General features: G+C 35.7%; 1 protein-coding gene and 1 pseudogene across 2 annotated transcripts; one reads left to right on the top strand and one right to left on the bottom strand.

Moving 5' to 3' along the window:
• Positions 1–1308: 1308 nt before the first annotated feature.
• LOC143613514 (alpha-copaene synthase-like) lies at positions 1309–3203 on the bottom strand (annotated as a pseudogene). Its single transcript, XR_013150131.1, has 5 exons — positions 2833–3203; positions 2502–2720; positions 2296–2430; positions 1960–2208; positions 1309–1646 (listed from the first exon to the last, which is right to left on the bottom strand). The product of XR_013150131.1 is annotated as an alpha-copaene synthase-like (transcript).
• Positions 3204–5790: 2587 nt separating this feature from the next.
• On the top strand, positions 5791–13175 carry LOC143613513 (uncharacterized). The gene is made up of 12 exons (XM_077087199.1): positions 5791–6093; positions 6163–6264; positions 6899–6979; positions 7237–7346; positions 7446–7581; positions 7665–7763; positions 7845–7950; positions 8042–8364; positions 9074–9253; positions 9425–9622; positions 12450–12776; positions 12850–13175. The coding sequence occupies exons 1-12, from the start codon at positions 5824–5826 to the stop codon at positions 12940–12942; spliced, it is 2025 nt and encodes a 674-aa protein (XP_076943314.1). The 5' UTR covers positions 5791–5823; the 3' UTR covers positions 12943–13175.
• The last annotated feature ends 284 nt before the right edge of the window (positions 13176–13459 follow it).

Genomic DNA, 13459 nt, shown 5'->3' with positions numbered 1-13459 from the left:
GGCTTTGTGTCTTCATGACATCCTGATTTCAAGCCTCTTGTCTATATCTTGTGGGTTGACCTGCCCCGCTCGATGTTAAGGCGGGTGCATACCCCTTCATAAGAATTTCTGAAAGTGCTTGCGTGTTTGCTTTATTAAATCACTAACTTGCTTATGTTTTTCGACTTAATTCTCCTGCTGGGTTGGTTACTAGTCCCTAATTCTTTCGATATTAAACAATGGCGGCTCAAAAACATTTGACGTGATAGCTTGCATATTTCTTTTCTTCAGAAATCTGCTCGAACAATTTTAGCCACAAGTCTCCACTTCTTATCCCATTTTTACTTACCGCAGCTGGCTATTTGATCAACGATCTGCTTCAATGGAGGTGATGCAATACCACTTGTTGAAAATCAGTCCCTGAAATCTACACTTGAACATTCGGTTTTATGATTAAACACCAGATCACGGCTTTGAATAAACATTCGCATTAATTACATAGGTCCTAACCATCTATTTATATTAAATTACCTCCTAAACACACTTTCACTCAAACCCCTGATCATATCTAGTCATTCAAAGAACTAGTTAGACATGCAATTAAATCAAACTATTAAATAAATAAACATGCGAATAAATTAAACTCGTCCGTTGATCATCCCACTTTTACAGTTCATCTATTTGACTGTATAGAATTAACTTCCAATAGCCACTATTCTGTTATTTATTTAATTTGATCCAATTGAAACCCATATGACTTAAGAGAGGACATGGGTTGTAATAAAAAGCCAAAAAAGCCGAGTATCGATTCTAGTTTTCTCTTCCTTTATCACAACATTAATTCTTTGAGTCTTTCATTTTGATCTTATATTAATTATTAATTATTAGATAAAAGTAATGAGATCACAATCATGAATAAATAAGAGGATTTAATATTTCCCATGAGAGGTCGCCGATTCAAGTCTTGACGTCTGCATCGATAGGAAAACGATTTTACCAGGTTGTTGGGTTTCCATCTACGGGGTTTCCGAGTCGGACTTGAAGTGTCAATTAACCGGTGACGGTTGAATTCCAGTCACAGGTAGACTCGGAAAAGACGTTAAAAAATAGAAAATTCAGTTTTGTATCAAACATGCTACTTTGTAGTAGTTTCTGTTGCAAACCAGGCTTGTACTTCGAATTAGCCATCTGTATATGATTTTATTTCATCATATAATTTATTGTACACGTACACATATATAGTGGATATTCATCGTTACAAAATGCAAAGAAAGATGAACATCATAAATTGATTGTACACATACCCATAGTGGATATTATTATCCATTGTTACATAAAGGAAGAATCAATAACCATGCAGTAACACGCTAGCTAGTTAAATGGGGACTGAAGCACATAATAAAAGTGTAATATGTTCCTTAAGCGTCTTTTCTGGAAAGGTGAAACCATCATCGAACTTGTACACCACATCCACCATTCTTGCAAGATTAACAATTGGACAAGTATATCAATTGGGACCTCCCTTGGCTTTAGACACCCCTCGTTTATATCTTTCCAATTATTTTCAACAATTTCTTTAAGGGCTTCGACAGCTACATTTTCAGACACCCCAAAAGTCTTCATATATGCATCGACTCCTGTGCTGACGGAGCTCTTTCACGCTCAAACTTCATATATAAACGTGGATTTTCATTAGATTGGACGCTATAAAATTGGTGTTTTTATTATCATGACCAAAAATAATATAACCGAATTGAAAATACAAGTCTTCAATTCTAATCCAGGTCTACATGATGTTGCAACAAATCCATTATTAATAAAAATATTTCCAAAATATTTGGATAGTAAGTACATTTGAAACTGATGCTGACTAATTCTATAAGCTTATCACTTATGACACTTTTCTTGAATTCTAATAAATTGTTCGTAAAAAATCAGTTTTTTAATAAAGTCGCAATAGTAAGAGTGTGAATTTAGTACCGCAAAACTCATCACATCATCATGGAGTCTTCCGATTGACTTTGAGTATGTCATGATCTTTGGATGACTTTCACACCAAGCAAAAGTTTTTGGTGTGACAATTTTGCCCATACCAATCAACCCTGACTTATACAGAACATCATTTCCAGAGGTAACTAACCCAACCTTCTTATACTCTTCAAATGATGGTACCTCTCTACCATGCCTCCATTCAGCCTCTTGAAGGTAGCTTATAGCCCCTTCTTGAAACTAGATTCATAACACAATACTCGTTCAGTACAATTCGGATATAGATTTTCAAACGAAAACAATAATATAAATACAAAAGAATCGTACAGCTTTTTTTGAAGCCTCAATGAGGTTTGCTGTTCCCTGTTGAGGTAGTTGTTTGTTCAATTCAGCAAACTCGTTAAGAATTCATAGTATGGTTTAATATATTCAGGAAGTCACGACATAGCACTAATGTCCCACCTGAAATACCGAAATAACAACTACTATCATATACTTCATATACATATATACACGGGCATAGTTACGAATACCTGTTTATTGCATGTGTCAGATGTCGATTCTCTTCAATCATAGCATATGCGTCATATGTGTCATCCAACACCACCAGAAGCAGTGTGAGTTTTGTTCCTATGATTCGGGCTTGAGAGTAATAAGGCTCCAAGAATAATGCCAATATCCATAAATAAGTCTCAGGCACTCTATCTCTTACATAAGATGTTTTCACTTGTAACTTCATGTCCTTCCACCACCTAGATCAAAAGTATAAAATGATAATACATTCCGGAACATTTTAAAGTACCACCCCATGATCAAAACTTTAAATTAGAAGTTAATCTTTTTCTTCAATGCATGATAACTTACTCGGAAACAATTCGAAGTTCTTCCTTATGTAGGAGTTGCAAGTAGTTGAAGTGCACTTTTGCAAGTGTTAGTAGCGAGTCATATCTAGAAATTTCTTCTTCAAAATGTTGCAAATAATACCTTGCTTCTACCATTGGATGCCCTCGATGAAAAGGTCTCTCCACCGCATGTTTCACTTGTTGTGCAAGAGTACCTTGGAGTGTTTTCTCTACTGTTTTTAGTTTGGTTTCTGTGAATGCAATGGCTTCATCTAAAATAGATTCTCCTCTTATTCTTAACTGAGCACTCTCATAGAAACTCATCATGCCCCTCACATCTGTAGTTATCTCTTCCTTGAATTCACCCGAACTAAAATCCTTAAACTTGTTGAACACGTCTGCACAACCACAAGTAACAAATTATTTAACAAAACCATAAAAAATAAAGTCGTTTAATCAAACAGGTTTTGTGAGTGAGTTGTGACTTAATAATTACACTTCAAGAAAACTGGGCAATTGCGACGACCTTTCCGGTTGCAAAACGGTTGCAACTGCCCTATTGCGACCGTTTTGCAACCAAAAATGCTGTCGGAAAAACACACGTCGCAATTGACCTATTGCGACCGTTTTTTACAGCTGTCACAAATTTTGAAACCCCTGCAGCCGTCGCAAATCTTGCAACTGCTGCTAGCGGTCGCAAGTCTTGCAACCACTGCATCCGTCGCACCTCTTGCTACCGCTGCTGCAGTCGCAAATCTTGCAACTGCTGCTGCGGTCGCAAGTCTTGCAACCACTGTAGCCATCGCAACTCTTGCTACCACTGCTCGGTAGTAAACTATTCAATCATAATATTTTTTATCAATTAATAAAACGGTTATAAGATAATGCGATATAGTAATAAAAGTATAATAACGATTATAATTTAATAAAATTTATGCTATAATAAAATAATAATGATGATGATAAATAGCAATAATAATAGTTGGAGTAATAATAATAACAAAAATAATAATTATTTTTATTATTATTATTATTATTGATCATTTTCTATTTCATTCCTAGAAGGAATGAAAGAAAAACCACCTTTTGCTAAGAAATGAAAAATGTTATATATGAAAGGTTTTGCATTCCTTAGGAATGATTCATTCCATTAATGAATGGTAACCAAACATATTTTCTAAAAGAATGAGTCATTTCATTCCACCTCTCATTACTTCATACCAAACACTACCAAAAAGATTACCCAAAGGAGACAGATTTTCATATGCCTTTTTTAAGCTTTCGTTTTCGTCCACATTTTTTTCTTTTGTTCTCTTTTTTATTTCATAGTACATGATGGAGACGAATAAATACACAAAGTTCTCATGTGGAAATATGTAAAAAGAAATTACATTCAGTGGTTTTTTGTTGACTTGCTACGATTGGTTATGTTGTTTTTAATGTTACAATTTACAAGGTTAAATGCGTAAGGTTTTTAATCTTACGACTTACATGGGGTTCAATGGTTATCATATTGCATCTGTACTTACTACCTTGAGTTAGTTTATATACCCATTTTACAATATTATCACTATTTTTTAACAATTTGACTCAAGTTATGAATTGGTCTCTCTCTTAGTAGTTCTCCATGTGAGTACCGATTGACATTCAGTCTTGCTAGGTGCCATGTACACGGTGTAATTTTTTGCAAACAATAAGTGATCGAAGATGATCCGAAATAGAACACATGTCCTCATACACAAGCATAGACGCTTCATGGCGTCCTAAGCACGAGGAAAAGAGAAAGAGCTTCAAGTGGTGCAGAGAGATGGAATAAGGGGCTGTTTACATCTGAACGAAAAGTTCCTTCAATTTATGGATAATATAATGTACCCGTTTAAGGTTTTTTTTTTTTTAAACAAACGTTTAATTTTTCTTATGCTAAAATATAGCTAAGCATGATGGTATATTTGCCTTTTTACCCTTTTAATAATTATTTATTAATTTTAGTTTTTTAGCATCATAAATCTTTTTCATGTTTTGTACCAAGTAGACCCCGCAAACCAAACCTCGTGTTTTAATTTTGGTGAATATGGATGACTATTATTTGGTAGTAGATTAATTTGGGGCTCAAATAATTTTTAGGTGGATTGATACGTGCATAATGAGTGAAAGACCTGATACAATCTCGAGTCAGAATGGGTGGTTCTTTATTAACTCACGTCTTATTCTTTTGCTGCCGACATATCAACTCATCCACAAATCCTCAATCCTAAGTCTGAAAAAAGTGTTGCTTCATGTTATGGGATATAACGGGTTCAGGTAAGAATGGATTGATTAAAAAACAAATGGAATAAAATTATAAGTTGAGAAAACTCAAATAATTTAACTAAAATTCCTAAGGATTACACGTGTGGCGTTGGTTACACATGTTTCAATGCCGGTTATGCATCCAAACATTGACGAAGCTTAGCGAGGACCTGGGGTGCCCCCCCTGTTTTTTTGCGCAATAGTGTAAATGTACTCGTTTTCGTTCCAAAATTTGTATACGTAGTGTAAATTTACTCGTTTTTGACCGAAAATTAGAGCCCCGCCTCCCCCAAAAACTTGCCCAAGCTTCGCCACAGCATCCAATTACACGTTACGCGTGTATTGGCGTTGGTTTACGTGGCCAATGTTGCATTACACGTCTACCGACACCGGTTACATGTCCGGTGTCGCGTTACGTGCATCCAACATCGGTTACGCTTCCGTTCTCAGGTGACGTGCTGGGTCACGTCTTGCTTTGTAACTTAGTAATAACTAATAACAAATAAATGTTAAAGAAGACTACTCGAACCCATGATGAACCGAACCATTGTAAGTTTGTAACCCAGCCACAGCCGTTCGTCGTGACGTGTCTAGAATGAATTAAGAATTGATTAATTAAGCTTTCCAGAAACGCAAACGCAGGACGGAAGTGATAACATTTTGACCTGTAACATAACTAACTTTCCGATCAATCAATCCATCCAAACCACCACTTATCTTATCAATGGATTCATCTTCGCCTGTAAATTGGGAAGCCCTAGACTCTCTGGTTATCGAATTCATCAAATCCGAAAACCTAATCGAACAATCATCTCCTCCTCAATCTCCATCTTCATCTTCATATTCCTCATCGTCGTATCAATACCGTCTGCTAATTCTCCAAATCCGACGGTTATTGCAATCCGGTAACATCGACTCCGCCATTCATCTCTTACGTCTCCACGCTCCCTCCATTCTCGATGATCACCGCCTCCTCTTCCGCTTACACAAACAGGTAAAGGATTTCGATGCCTATGTTTTATTTGTTTCAAAGTCAAACTAATTTCTGTTTTGATTTCTGAAGAAATTCATTGAGCTTTTGAGGAAAGGAACCGAAGAGGATCGCGTCTCGGCGATTGACTGTCTACGGAATGCGCTTGCTCCTTGTGCTCTGGACGCCTATCCTGTATGTGTAATTAATATGAAATGCTAACTGTATGTAGGACTAGTTCAGCTACACACTCTCGATTCTATTTTTGATGCTACTTATATAGGAATCATACTTGTTAAAAACACTCGCTTCTTCTCATGTGAGGCTCAGTTAGTTTCTAGGCGTTCGCTTCGGCATTGCCAACGGCATGAACATGAGACGTAAAAGCCCGGCTAAAGAAACGCAAGGAGTGGTATTGAAACTTAGATCTAGGAGAGGTCAAAGGAATTAGGTTTGAATCTTGACTATCTTAGATGATAGTAAATGCATATAATAACTTTTGTTTTTTCTGTTTGAAGAATATTGCTATTTTTCATTTACACAATATATTTGAATTTTTTTTTATTTAAGTGCACTGTTTTTTTATCTCCAGCTCTTGCTTTTTTTGCGCCTAGACCCCTGTGCGCCTAGCGCATTTGATAACTATGATAGGAATAAATCATTATATTAATCTTATCCTTATGATCAACGTTTTTAATAATTTTGCACTTATAGAAAACATGTTTAAATAAACACAAATGTTCTATTCGCAGTTGACCATGTCTTTTGTTTTATGTATATGTGTTTGTACCTGTATTGGTTGTGACTTGACTTTATTCTTGATTCTAAGGAAGCATATGAAGAATTCAAGCACGTGCTGCTTGCGTTTATATATGATAAAGATGATTCAACTTCTCCTGTGGTGAATGAGGTAAGAAATTTTGATTCTTTTTGAAATAAGTAAATGGTATTATATGTTTATGTAGTTATGTTTTACAATGTATGGTTCTTGTGTTGCATGTCTATTGTTAACAACATTTTACTTTTTTTTAATTCAAATTAGCAAAGTTTGTTGCTTAGTCTTGAGCTTCTGCCATTTCTATTATGTATACCTGCGTTTTTATGTATCACAATTCATAATGTTCTTAATTCTTAGTGTGTAATAAGTTATATTTAACAATTGCTCAGTGGTCTGAGAGGAGGCTGTTTGAACTTGCTGGATTGATGACATCTGTTCTAAGAGCTCACTTACATGCATATGATCCCGTTTTCTCAATGGCAATCAGATACCTAATCAGGTCTCATAACTGTTTATACTTTTCGATTCTCGTCAGCAATTCACTACCCCCCTCCTTTCTTTTTCAAGTGTCATTGATTGATATTTTATGATCTTTCAGCATACACAAGGGATTTTGCTTTCGTCAAGGGATTTTTTCCCCGATAACCGATCTTACCGAGCGGCTGCTACTCGAGGAGCGTGATCTCCCTGCAACTCCACAAGAGGGTTTGTTTGAAGCACCCCCATTTGATGAGGTGCCTTTTGTAATTCTCATGTTTTGTTCTGCCTATGAAGCTCATAATAATGTATTTGTTTTTCCTTTTATATCTGAAATTAGGTGGACATACAAGCCCTTGCACATGCTGTTGAGCTTACAAGACAAGGGGCAGTTGATAGCTTGAAATTTGCAAAGGGTGATCTATGTCAAGCATTTCAGGTAAGCTTATCTTATGTGGTACACTTCATTATCATATTGCATGAAACAATAGGAAATTGACATATTAGCATATTGTTACAGAATGAAATATGCCGTATGAGATTAGACATCACTATGCTCGATGAACTCATTCACGAGTACTGCGTTTATAGGGGCATTGTTAACTCTGGTGGCTTATACACCTCTCGTAAGTTACACTTAAATATCATTAACTTTTCCTTTTTTATTTATTGTATTGATTACACATGCTGACATCATTCCCTCATCACATGAACCAGCGGTGTCAAACCAAACAGAATCAGAATCTACTTTATCTGCTGACTTCTTAGATGTCAGAAGTGGATCCAATAAGCCTGCTGACACTGACATGGATTCACCTGGAACTGGTGATGTCAGCATTCAGAATCCTGAAGGTGAAGGACGGTGTGGTAGCACAGTCAGCAGCCATGAAGACTGCAGTACCAGTGCAATGCATCGACATAAGGCTTCTAAAATCCTGCAAAGAAATAAGAGTCGGGGGATTTGTGATAGGAACAAACGTAAGAGGTGGAAGGGAAGACATGAAGTACAAGTTAGTTCCAGTATGTCAGAGGAGCAACAGGTATGTGGAGTACACACACATTCATAACAGGGCTGTAAACGAACTGATCCAAACCGAACGAGGCCTCATTTGTGTTCTTTCGTTAAGGAAAAGATTTTGTTTTTGTTTGTTCATTAACTTTTTTTAAACGAACACAAACAAGCATATATTAATTTGAACTTAAGAAACAACACTGTTAATCTCAAATATTAGATGTAATCACCCAAAAGATAAATTAAGCTTAATCTAAATTCTAAAATACTTCACATAATAATCATAAACTAATTATCCAAAACAAATTTGTGAAACGAGATTATGAAGAGTGAATTTAGGATTAGTGAGCTGAGTTAGTAAGATAATAAAGTTAAAAAACATAAAAAGTTTAAACGTTCGGATAATAAACTAAAATATATAAAACATATATAAAAAACCTTTAATGAAAGAACATTAAAGAATGTAGATGTACAAACATAAACGAACCAATTACTGAACATCACGAAGGTAAATGAACGAACATGACCTCTATTCATGTTCTTTAGTTTAATTAATCGAACACGGTTTCCTGTTAATTTTTGTTCCGTTTGTTTATTGATCAAATGTATGTAAAGGAACCTTCCGCCGAACGGTTCACAAATGGTTCACTGAGTTTTCAGTTCGTTTACATCCCTATTCAGTATTCAAGTATGCATATATTCTCATGAATGGAATTTGACTTACTTTTGTGCTGCAGGTTTCTGAAATATCATCTGCTGTAGAACCAAGTGGTGATAAAGAGGACAACTATGAGATTATGCTGGCAGTAAAGGAGTTAGCAAACAAAGGAATGGCTGCAGAGGTTGTTGAAGAAATAAATGATATCGATCCTACCTTTTTTGATCAAAATTATATTCTTCTCTTCCAGCTAAAAAGGGTAAGTGATGTATTTCTTTGGTTCAACTTGAGTGGTTTTGTACATTGCTGGTGGTTTTAAGCTGCTTTAAATCCTTAGCCTTACTGTGTGTGTTCACTGCTCAATGTTAAAAGATAAAATTACCCTAGTGAGACTCAAAATAAACTGCTGACTCTTGACTTATGGTTCCAGATTGAATTTTTGAAGTTGGTGAACTCAGGTGACTATTCTCGTGCGCTGAAAGTTGCTTGTTCTCATTTGGGACCTTTAGCAACAAGAGATCCAAATCTTCTGAAGCCCTTAAAGGAGACTTTGTTGACTTTGCTTACACCTAATGAGAAGTTTTCTGGTGAAAGCTTGCCCTTTCATGCTCTTTCCACTTCACTCCAGGTTATTATTCTCTGATTTAGTTATAATGTTCATATTTTAATTGCAATATATGATACTACTGGATTTAATATTCATATTTGCAATATTTGGTTGCTTGTTCTCTGATTCATTGATTATATATGAATGGTGCTTTTGAGAAGTTCCACAACCTTTCATTTATGTTCAGAAGATTAGGAACATACAAAAAGTTCAAGGCGCTACAAAGCGCTAAACGCGTAAGAATTTTTTTAGCTACCCCTTTTACAAGGTTAAATGAATGGGAGCTGCAATTCCCAAGGGTATTAAGCTTAGTTTGTTATATAATTATTGAAAGGTACTGCAATTCCCAACCAATTTGTATGGTTGGCAAGCTAGATAATTGCTACCAGTCAGTAGATTAACGTCATTGGCTTGTTCGAATAAACATGTGATGGGTGTGTTAATAAAAACTGAGGTACCGCGCATGCTTAAGACTACCGATGAACTGTGGTACCTTGTAGTATTTTAGAATATGCTAGGCTTAGCACCCTTAGGAATTGCAGTAGCAGAAATAGTTCTATTAGAACTTGGTTCGATACAAAGGATGTTTCCCATTCATCTAGCCTTGTTACATGCATGGCTAAGAAAGCTCCCATGTGTTTAGCTCTTGCAACGCCTTGAACTTTGTGTGTGTTCCAAAACTTTCTTGAATAAATGGAGTGTGGTGGAACTTCTCAAAAGCTCTAATGCTCCATACTTATAGCAAATATCCAACATAAAAAGGATTTCCCCTACAACACTTGTAGTCAAATCATTTTTTAGGTCATGCATTGTATATCGTTATTTATCATTGATTGAAAGATGAAAAAACTACTTTGACACTAGCTCTTCAAACCCACATCATTTGATAACTCTTCCGATTCTTTTATGCATGTGCTACTTGTACATCACGATCAAATGATGCACACTATTTTAGTACTAATATATATGCTAAATTTTTAGTAAAAATGATTCATATTTCCCTCGTTTTGTGTTTTAACAACTAGAAGTAGAGATGTTCAATGAAACCGGTTCCTGGAACCGAACCGGTGGACCGAACCGGACCCGAACCGGTTCCTACCCTTTTTTTGTAGGAACCGGACCCTATCTGATTCAACCCGATGATCCGTGACCGGTTCTTGCATTTCTGAGTGGGGGCGGGTAGGAACCGGTACCGAATCATCCGGAACCGGTTCCTAACCGGTTCTAGCCGTTGGATCGAATATAGCCGTTGGAAATCGTTTTTTTGGCCGTTTTTTGACCGTTGGGGTCAAAAATAGCCGTTTTTTGGCTCCCCCAAGCACCCCACTACTAGTATAAATAGGTATTTGGTGTCATGGGTTCATCACAACACTCAAAACGCAAACCCGAACGCAAAAAAATACAAAAAAACGCTATTACAACGTTTTGAGTTCTCTAATCTCTTGTTTTCTCTTCTTCTATATTCATATTTGTTGTTATGGCTGCTTCACAATCATCGGTTGGTCAAGGTTCCAACGCCGAACCAAGTTTCGTTCGTATTGTACCTCATAATCGTAATCAAGAGATTTGGTGCAATTGGGATTTGGTTGAATTGAGTGATTTGGCTGCCTCACAATTATGTTAATTGTTTTTTTTATTTTTCATGTTATACAAATACGAATCGTAGTTTAGAATCCAAATCGCAAATGAAAAACGAAAAAAAAAAAAAAATTTTTTACACTGTAACCGGTTGGAACCGGTTACGGTACAGGAACCGGGTTAGGAACCGGTAAGAACCGGTTAGATAGGTTAGGGGTCCGAGGGTGGGAGAACCGGTTCGGTTCCCTAACCGGTTCGAGCCTGGAACCGGTTTAAAAGGGGGTTTTGAATATAGGAACCGGTTCCGGTTCCTAGTCCCAAACCGTTTTGAACATAGGTTTGCCTTTTGCATCGGCTTTAGGGACCCTATTTTCTCCTTTTATTTTTCAGTCTGGTGTTTTATACTTCTATTTCTGAAGTTTCCTTTTCATTTTTAGTTATACATGTTACTACGTTTGTTGAAACCTGAAACATTTTATTTAATCATGAGTAATTTGTAAGGTCAACACATTTTCTGACAGTTCTTATAAACCCCAATTTTTTAGCATAGTTTCAAGAAAAGACTAGTCAAAACAAAGTTTTGATGTGTTGAATGTTTTTATATATACTCATGTTTTACAATGTTGTCTTTTTAAAGTTTCTGATACTGCAGTTATTTAATTGTGATTTTTCTTAAAAGGCAACCAGTGTTTTTATTTTGAATTGTTTTGTTATGATAATTCTTTATGTGATTGAATTTAACAGAATGATTTTTTTAAAACATGATTAATGATTTATTTTATTACGATAAATGATTTTATTTTTATTACACTGCCATTCTCACTTTGGTGGGGCGCTAAGGTGGTGTGGGTGTAAAATAGGATGTCAAGGGTTCAATCCCTCTAGAATGCAACATTTAGCTGTTCAAAAAAAAAATATGGAATGCTATTACACTTCCAAAATAGACAATGATTTGAATTCATAAGGAATAACTATAGTTATTATTAAAATGCTAGTATTATTGACAGGCCTAGTTTTACCTAAGGCTATGGATTGTGAAGACGAGTTAGGAATTAATTCTGGGTTGTTACTTAATTGGATGGTCAAAAGTCGACTAACCTTGATCTTTAAAGGTTGTGACTTTGATGCATGCCCATATTTAACAATTCAGGAAATCCATCAATTATGTTTTTAAAGTCATTCTCGTGTTGTAACTTTGCTTTATAAGATCTCAAGAATAGTATTAAAGTTTTGAATAATCTTTTCATGATTTGCATTTTACTACAAATAGGTTGCAATAGGTAGAAAACTGGGCATAGAAGAGCCTCAGCTTATGAAAATAGTAAGAGCTACACTTCACACGCATAACGAGTGGTTTAAGCTTCAAATGTGCAAAGATCACTTCGAGGGCCTGTTGAAAATCGATGTTTTAAAACAAGTTGATTCTTCTCTGCTAACCGACACTCTTTCAAAGTCTTTGACCAATGATGTCAGCAGTAACACTTCACAAGGCACGGCAAGTTCCAGCAGCAAACTGCATGAAGATGGCAACAGTCCTGCTCAAGTGTCATCCACTGGTGAGATTGTATCTGATGAAGCCTCAATACTCAAAGTTATGGTAAGTCCTCAACGCACCTGGTTAATTTCGGTTATAAATAGTAAGTTGATAATTCGGGGTGATATTTATGTAGGAGTTTCTTGCCTTGCCTCGGGCTGATGCTATACATCTTCTAGCACAATATAATGGGAATGCAGAGACTGTTATTCAGCAGATATTTGCTTAGTATGTATGTATAATGTATGTATGTTTGTATGTACGTGCAACTGTACATTATACACGTCTTTTCAGATTTGATGTGTTTTCGTATATTAACATACATTGTTTAATTTATTTGTGCCATATAAATATACACACCGAAACTGTGGATATGGGGATAAATGTATGTTGTATTAAATTTTATGCATGATAAAAAGAATAAAGAGTTGAAGCTGAACCTGTTGATACATTTTGTAGATAATACTTTAGAGGTCTAATGTATAACTGGCTGCTGCTGCTTACATTTGTTGAAAGATAAAAGGGCAGCATGTACAATATAATTTATAACAAAATTGATGATAACATATTAATATATGATTACAGACCATTATTTGTATACTATTTTTTTGTTTTATACTTGTTGATGTAACATATATGAATGAAAGCTATAAATTAACCATGATGCCCTTGACTTGAGAAGTTTAGTTTACAATTTACTAATTTAAATGTGAGATACAAATAAGTGAAATGTTGTTGTATCACGA

This window comes from Bidens hawaiensis, unplaced genomic scaffold (genome assembly GCF_021521415.1).
Source record: "Bidens hawaiensis isolate Kalapana, Puna unplaced genomic scaffold, B.hawaiensis_p1.1 tig00037639_1, whole genome shotgun sequence".
Lineage (NCBI taxonomy): Eukaryota > Viridiplantae > Streptophyta > Magnoliopsida > Asterales > Asteraceae > Bidens > Bidens hawaiensis.
The sequence above is the reverse complement of the archived record's forward strand: the minus strand, read 5'-3'. Positions and strand labels throughout refer to the sequence as shown.